This window comes from Euphorbia lathyris, chromosome 1, assembly GCF_963576675.1.
Source record: "Euphorbia lathyris chromosome 1, ddEupLath1.1, whole genome shotgun sequence".
In the NCBI taxonomy this organism is placed as follows: domain Eukaryota; kingdom Viridiplantae; phylum Streptophyta; class Magnoliopsida; order Malpighiales; family Euphorbiaceae; genus Euphorbia; species Euphorbia lathyris.
The window spans coordinates 7,359,353-7,368,247 of record NC_088910.1 but is presented as its reverse complement, the minus strand read 5'-3'; the positions used below and the strand labels follow the sequence as shown (position 1 = coordinate 7,368,247).

At 30.4% G+C, this 8,895-nt stretch overlaps 1 protein-coding gene across 1 annotated transcript; it reads right to left on the bottom strand.

Moving 5' to 3' along the window:
• Positions 1–3,009: 3,009 nt before the first annotated feature.
• On the bottom strand, positions 3,010–5,850 carry LOC136211405 (cytochrome P450 726A27-like). The gene is made up of 2 exons (XM_066002720.1): positions 4,926–5,850; positions 3,010–3,778 (listed from the first exon to the last, which is right to left on the bottom strand). The coding sequence occupies exons 1-2, from the start codon at positions 5,793–5,795 to the stop codon at positions 3,167–3,169; spliced, it is 1,482 nt and encodes a 493-aa protein (XP_065858792.1). The 5' UTR covers positions 5,796–5,850; the 3' UTR covers positions 3,010–3,166.
• Positions 5,851–8,895: the final 3,045 nt, after the last annotated feature.

The window sequence follows — 8,895 nt, the reverse complement described above, 5'->3', positions numbered from 1 at the left end:
CCTTAAATAAACATCTCATATATATAGAAATAGATATTCACCATTCATTATGGAAAAATTGATTTAAATTTTGGAAAAATTATAAAAATAAATCTTATAGTTTGGTCAATTTGCAAAAACAGTCCCCGGGGTTTAAATGTTTGTAAATATGAGTTATGTGCTTTATGAAATTTGCAATTAAAATATATATGAGTCAATTTGTAGAGAACGAATCAGTTAGAAGCCAAATTAATGTTAGGATATTTTAGGAAAAAAGCATATGCTTTGATCTTTTTACAAACACAATCTCGTGATTTAAAAACTTGCCAATAAAGGTATGTGTTTTGTGCAGTTAGCAAACTCGTGCATTTGGTCAAAATTTATTGTTATTAAGTATGACTTTGCAAATTACTCCATACATAATACCGGATTTTACAAATTAACTGCACCAAAAATATATTTTTATTGACAAATTCACTCTAAACTCTTTTAACCGCAAACTACGCAATCATAAATCATTGTTTGCAAATTTTTAAACTGCAGAATTATGTTTGCTAACCAGGCAAAACACAATGGTTTTAATTCACTCTCTATTATTTTTATTGTCGTTGAGAGCCACCAATTTAAAAAAAAAGATAATTTGTGCTATTATTATCGGTTTTCAATTATATTTTAAAAGATTACGTTTTAATTTTTAATATATAATTAATATTAAATTCAAATAAAGAATAATGATTATCTATAAATACACTTTTAGTAAGTGAGATATTAATAGTTATGGGTAACTCAAATATGTTTTGAATTAAAAATCTCTTAAATAGATTGCTGCTTTTAATCGGAGAGCTCCCTAAATTTGAGGCCCTAAACAAGCGTCTAGTCAGTTCTTTTAGCTCAGTCTTATGACCTCTTTATATGTGTTCGATTCTCGCTGTTATTGTTGGAGTTCGATAAACGGAGCCCTTTTGTAGCGATTGAGACTTTTGTAACCTTGGACTAAAATACTCCTCCTCTCTTTCTCTCTCTAAACTTTTATTTACTAAAAATATTAAAAAATCCATTCCCATCTATGCCTAAATTCAGAAGGGATTAACACATTTGTAATAAAAAAAATCACATTAATTATATTGCATAGTTTTTTTTAAGTCTATAATAAAACTATGTGCTTTCACGTTTTTTTTAAATAAGTATTTGTAGATTTTTTTTTTCCAAACAAGATTATTGAGATTTTCGTTTTGCACTATAAAAATAATGTTTCACAGCTATAAAATGGAAAATTTCGAGAATTAAAGTTGGTTAGTGTCATATTTACTATAAAACCAAATTTTTATTTTCCAAATTCATAATTTTTGAAGTTTTCGGTCTCTAAATATTTATATTCTCCCTCCTTACTAAATAACACCTAAATAACCTCAAAATTAAAAATTTTAAAAATTAAAATTGGTTAAAATATCATCGATTCTTTGAATTTTTTAATTTTGAGATCGTCAATGATCATTTTAATTTTGAAGTGATTGTTTTTAGTAACGCGAAAAACCTCAATCATCTCATGACTAAAAAAACCTCACTCTCTATCTGAAAAAAAAAAAAAAAAATCTATACATACTAATCTGATAAAACATGAAAGTGCATTATTATTTATTTAGTTTACCCTTTTTTTTCTCAGAATTATTTATAATTTTTTAAAAATATTTTTGTTTCACCACCGACCTATTTGAGGTGTATATAGTCATCTGCCAATCATAGAGGTAGGTATTGCTAATGGATCTCTTTGTATATTTTATATTCGTATAATAGAGAAATGAAAAGTGATAAACGTGAATATATTTTTAACAATTTATTGTATAAACAAACAAATTAAAACATATATTATATTATCTAAAAAAACTAATAATATAAAATACTTTAATATAAAAAACATTTATATTTATAACGTATAATAAAATTCATTTGATTAGTTAGGGTAAGTTACATATGAGGTATATGTTGTACATTTATATATAATTTATCCGACCACTAATTATTAAATTAAAACTTTAGGCTGAAGAAATTAACTGATCCTCTAGGGTCCTAAACTGATAGTGACGGACTAAACTGATAAGGTAAACATTACCGTTTTAATATATATTTTTAAAAAATTTGTGACCAATAATATTTTAAGAAAAATAAATTAGTAAAAAATAATATACGTACATAATATAATTTACCAAACACTATAAAATAATATCTTTAAAAACTTCTAAATCCTAACATTGAAACAAGTAGAACGTACAATTAAACAAAAATATTCGAAAATATTTCATTAATAATCATAGAACAATGTTAAAAAAGGAATCATCATAATAAAGCAAAAATAATAAAGTTTTTTTTCAAGGCATCGCACAAGCGATAAAAAAAAGGTCCAGGGGACCAAATCGGGGAATATCGAATCAACTTCTCGGTTTCAGACGTTTAGGCGGACTAAGGGAGTCTCTTACCGTCATGTATTTGATGGAATTCTTCATTTTGTCAAACAATTCGATTTCAACGGTTAAGGAAACAATTGGATTTCTGCATAATTGTCGACGAAAATATGTCCGTCAATAGATAGTTTTCTTTTTAATAGTGTTTCAATCATTCAACCTTGACGAAAATATGGTGTAAAAATACCTCTCACATTTACAGCTAAGAGCAATTTTACAACTAACGTATAAAATAATGCAATTTTATCCCTAAAGTTGGCAACTAAGAGCAAGTTTACCCCTAACTTTGATAGTTAAGTGAATTTGAGAAATGATTCACCAAATTATCTTATTGGTTATAAATATTGTCATTTACACTTCCTATGTGCGTTAATTTTATTATTAATTAGTAATAGATCACAAACATGTGAATATATGTGAAAAAAATTATAAAATTATATTGTATTTTGTACGAGTTTACAAAAAAAAAAAATCAAATACCTCACCGTTTAAATATATTAAGGGCAAAATTGCTCCTAGCTACCAACATTAGCGGTAAAATTATATCATTTTAGACGTTATGGGTAAAATTGCCCCTGACTGTAAATATTAATGGTATTTTTATATCTTATTAAAAAAAATTAAAAAGTACAATTTTATTTATTAATAAAAACAAAGAGACAAGTGAACACAAAAACTACGTAAGAGAATGAAGCACACCTTATTTCATCTTCACTAGACAAATTGCTTTAAATTTTAGAAAATGGAATCGGAATCAAATAAAGGTCTTGTTTTCTAGCCAGAGCACCGCGATAAATTTCCGTCATGTCAAGATTTTCGGGGTTGATTCCGTCAGGAAATTTCCAATCAAAATGATATAATAAGTTTGCAAGGAGAATCTCCACATAAGTTGTCGCTAATGAGATTCCTGGACATATTCTTTTCCCAGCACCAAACGGTATTAATTCCATATTTGCGCCTTTATAATCTATTTGGCTGTCATCGAATCTTTCCGGGTAAAACTTTTCCGGTTCAGGCCAAACTTTGGGGTCTCTTGAGATTGCCCATATATTGACATGAACTACAGTTTTGGGGTAAATATCATATCCATCGACTTTTGTTTTCAATCTGCATTCTCTTGTGACGAAGGTCGCTGGAGGGTGTAATCGTAGAGTTTCTTTGATGATTGATTTGAGATATTTTAGTTCTTGTACTCTTGATTCCTCAACTATTCCAGTGTCACTGAAGACCCGTCTCACCTCTTCTTGTGCTTTTTTCATTGATTCTGGGTGCTTCATTAAATCCGACATTGCCCATTCCACGGTTTTTGAGGATGTATGACTACCTCCAAAAAATATTTCCTGTAATATTTGGATGGTAAAAATAATAATCATGCATGTGTATATATTAAAGTTATTATTTGATTTTACCTATCAATTTAAATGGGTAATATCAAAGTTTCGTAGATCAAATAGTCGAATGTTCAGATTCTGACAATTTTATTTATTAATGGAATCTATTAACTCTTTGGTCATTTTTTCTCATTTTTTTTAGATTGACTAAGAGATAGGGACTTTATAAGGTGTTTTTCAAAATAGTTGGACTAAACAGTATGTTAGGTAAAAAAAATGGGGATTAATAAATTATTTACCCTATAATATAATAGATAAAGTAAATAATTAATTAGTCTATATATTTTTACTTAACACGCTATTTAGTCCTCGTATAATTGTTTAGTCTTTAACTTGTGTTCTATTTAAAAGTTTAGTCCCTCAAATATTTATATTATTAAACAATTTTAGTCTCTATATAACGAACTAAACTATTGAATAAAACAAAAGTTAAAGACTAAACAAGATGTTCTTAAAATATGAATACTAAATAATGTGTTAGACGAAAATGTAGGCACTAATAATTTATTTATGCTAATAAATTTATTATGTTTGAAAGATGAGAAATCTCCTAGGTACACTACTAATAGTGGTCCCTCCACTCAAATGATACCATGTCAATACTTGGATTAACGTGATATCATCTGTGTAGTCGGAACTAGTACTAGTCCTCACAGTTTAGTCCCTCAAATATTTATATTATTAAACAATTTTAGTCCATGTATAACGAATTAAACTATTGAATGAAACAAAACTTAAAAACTAAACAATATGTTAATAAAATACGAATACCAAATAATGTGTTAGAAAAAAATGTAAGCACTAATAAATTATTTATGCTAATAAATATATTATGTTTGATGGATGAGAAATCTCGTGGGTCAATATTAGTAGTGGTCCCTCCACTCACATGATACCATGTCAATACTTGGATTAACGTGATATCATCTGTGTAGTCGGCACCAGTACGAGTATAAATTTTCTTGATAATTATTTTTTAAAGAACAACCAGTTTGATGACTAACAACATCAAATCAAATCAACAACAGCTACCAATAACATCAAACAATATGTAAATACGAATAACCGTATCAAATAAGCATATAAGACGTCTAACCATAATATTGGCTTTGATGACTTCATCCGTCAATGGAAGTTCAAGATCTCCATTTTTCTGCAAATCCAACAAAACCTGCAAAAGATTATTATCTCCAAACTTATGATGAACTTTATGTTCTTTAAGAATATCTTCAAGCATCTCATCCATTTCTTTCTGAACTCTCTCCATCCTTGATTTTTGCCCATTCAAATACTGAATAAATCTCAGAGATGGAAACAGATCCGTACCACTACTCGTGTCTAAAACCGCCTGTTTCACCTTCTCCAACAAAACCAGCAAACTTTCCTCACACTTTCCATAAGTTTTAATAAGCATAATCGAACTCGTCAAATCACCGACGGATTTCGTCAGATTTACCGACGAATTAGCTTTACTGAGGAGAAATTTAATGAACTCCGAAACGTTTTCTTCCCTCACTGATCTGAACCCCTGAACGCGTTTCAAACTCAGAAACTCCAGTGTACAGATTTTCCTCATCTGTCTCCAGTGATCTCCGTACGGCGCAAACACGATATCTTTGCAATCGTAGTACAGGACGTCTCCGGCAGGCGCGTGTGGCCGTCCGGCGAACTCTTCACCTTGGACTTTGAGGACTTCTTTGGCTAATTCGACTGATGTGATTACAACAGCGGGGATTTGGCCTTGTTGGATACTCATGATTGGGCCGTGGATTTTGGCTAAATCTGCTAGTCGTTGATGGAATAGACCGCCGAGTAACTGTGGAATGTTGCCGATGATCGGAAACTGCCATGGTCCCGGAGGGAAATTTGTGCCTTGATTTTGTTTTCTCCGGCGGATTTTTAGTATGGTGAAGATGATAAGGAGAAAGGAGAAGAGGATTGGGAAAGAGGGGATTTGAAGCTCCATTTTTTGGAGTGAGAGAAGAGAGATACTGTTGGATACAAGATTTAACTGCACACTTGTACTTCTACATATATATTAATGGTGGTTTTGTAGATTTCCATGTGTAGATCCAAATATTATTGTTTTAAGGGAAAATTACAAAATTGGTTAAAATGGGAGATCAATTTACATATTTAGATCATTTTTTCAATCCATTACCTATTTAGACTATATTTTGTAACTTTCCAAAAATACCCTTCATGTATATATGACACTTAGAAAATTTTTAGTCTTTTTCATTTTCCTGACTTTTACTTCTCAAATTCGCAATATGCTAATCAGCAAAATCGATTTTACTTCGCATATTGCACAATATGCGAATGATTTTACTTCGCAAATTCGCAATATGCTTCGCATATTGCACAATATGCGATATGATTTTACTTCGCAAATTCGCAATATGCTTCGCATATTGCACAATATGCGAAGTGAGATGTAACATTCGGATTATAACAATGGTGAAAACATTACTGCAACTGCTCCGCTTTCTACTTTCTTTCATTTTCGAACTAGAAGTTTTCTACAAGTTCGAGCCTTACGGAATAGACTCCAAGGAAGTATGTTGTTCCTAGTATTGTTCCTTTTCTCTGTTTCGGATCCACTAATCCCGCCTGAAAAATTATCTGTTGTTTTTGCTGATACTGATGTGCAACCTGCTGCGTATATGAGCGAAATGGGCATCGAGCCGATACTGGCAAAACCAATATTGAATCGTTAACGAGTCTGGTAGGGGAAGAGAAATCGTGAATTTGGAAGATGAAGGGGAAGGGGAAAATGGAAGATTGGGGTATTTTAGGAAAGTTATAAAATATAGTCTAGATAGGTAATGGATTGGAAAAATGGTCTAAATATGTAAATGGGTCTCACAATTTACCCAATTTTGTAATTTTCCCCTGTTTAAATACAAGACTAATTTTATATATAAAATAATGGGATAAGGACATAGTATGTTTAGTAGCTACTTGTTTTTGTTTGTTTTTTTCTTTTCAAAATTGAGAGTTTTAAGTGGTTGGTTAGTTATCTTCTGCTTGTCTTTTAGACGTGAAAAGTAACGTTTTACAAAAGAAGTGAATATCTGCTTTTTGGAAAAACAGATTTAGCGCACATTTGTTTTACCTACTGTTTACTTTTGCTGTTTGCTGTTAGAAAATGCTGTTTTTTCAAAACGCGTATATTTCCTACTTTGTAACATGCTATTTTTCAGGTGTAAACGGAAAACATGAACATGAAAATGAGCAATGAAACACCCCTTAGTCCTAACGTTAGAAATTGTGCAAATTTAACAACAACGGTTTCCGTCAATATCAATTTCAGCTATGCGCTATCGAAAATTTGAAAAGACAAAGTTGACTGTTATTTAACTGTCACATCGGACCTTCTAATTTTTTTTTCAAATTTTTAATAGCGCGTGACTAAAATTGATATTGCTTGAAAATGTTATGGTTAAATTTACATAATTTCCTATGTTTAAACTAAATATGCACTCGTTTGAAGCTTTGGAGTTAAATTTGACCGTTATCCGTATATCTAATTAATAATAGATGAATAAAGTTTTTGGTCTAATTTACCCAGTTGTGAGTGGAAAATATTGTATAGGAATTTTTTTTAAAAAATTTCATAAAATCATAAGCTATTTAATATGAAAATATAGGAAGAAATTAAAGAAAATGTTTAATCTTATTGAGAAAACAACGGTACATCGTAACATAAGTAATTAAAAAATTACGATATGAAAGTATATCAAAAAAGTTTAAATCTGCATTTTTAATATTTAATATCACTAATCGTGATAGAAGCTAGTCAGCATAAAAATATATAAAGAAAGTAAGAAAGAGTGGTTGCATTGTCTCAACATTTGCTCTAGGATGAACATTATCTTTTCACATATCTTTAGGGAAGGAAATAGAGTTGCTGATGCACTCGCAAGTTTGGAGTCTCTTCATTCGTGATCAATTGGTGGCCTTCAGCTCCTGTTTTTTTTTACCACAGGTTTATCAATGATGACATTTGTAATATTTCACAATTGTGTTTTTCTTGACATTTCCTATCTTTTCTTCTCCCTCTTCTTTTGTTTGTTCTCCTTCATCTTCTCTTGTTCAAACACTCACTTTTCTTTTATTTATATATTGTGGGTTTGTCAGTTCTTGGGCCATGGGTGGTCACCCCACCCAAGTTCTGTCTCGTCCCAATTTCTATAAAAAAACATAAAAAAATAGTAAATATCAACATAAGTAATTAAAAACTTACAATCTATACGTGTATTAGAGAAGTTTGAATCTGAATCTTTAATGTCATAGATCGTGATATAAGCTAATCAACATGAAAATATATGAAGAAAGACAATTATTTCATTTCTAGGAAAATAGTAGATCTGGACATAAGTAATTGAAAACTTACAATCCATAAGTACATCAGAGAAGATTGAATCTGAATCTTCAATATCATAAGTTAATCAACACAAAAATATATGAAAAAATAAGAAAAATGTATAACTTTTATTTTTAAAAGACGAGTTATTGTTTCATTCATGAAAAAAATAGTACATTTGGACATAAGTAATTAAAAAATTACAATATAAGATTGCATCAGAGAATATTAAATATGCATCTTCAATATCATAGATAGTGATAAAGCAATAATAAACAGTGTTTAAAACCGTTTTTGGCACAACGAAGAGAAACACACTCCATCCATAATCGATTTCATTGATTTTTATTTAGGAATGACTTCATGGTCTTTCAATAAGCCAGGTCTATGTAATAATAGATAAAACCCTTATGCGGGTGATTATACGCATTGATATCACGCGAATATAAAATCACCATGTGGCACTTAAGAGACCCGAACCAATACTTGTGGAAATGGAACATGTGGTGTCTCCATAGCTAAACTGGACATATGACTCCATATTAGATACCTCGAACTGGGAAGCCTCAAATAACCAAGTCAATAATCTATTTGTTACAACAATCATGCTCGATCTCATGAATCTCGAACCTAGTATGCTTGAGGAATATCATGCCGTATTATTTTGGCGCATATTCACCTGTCAATAGGTGATCCA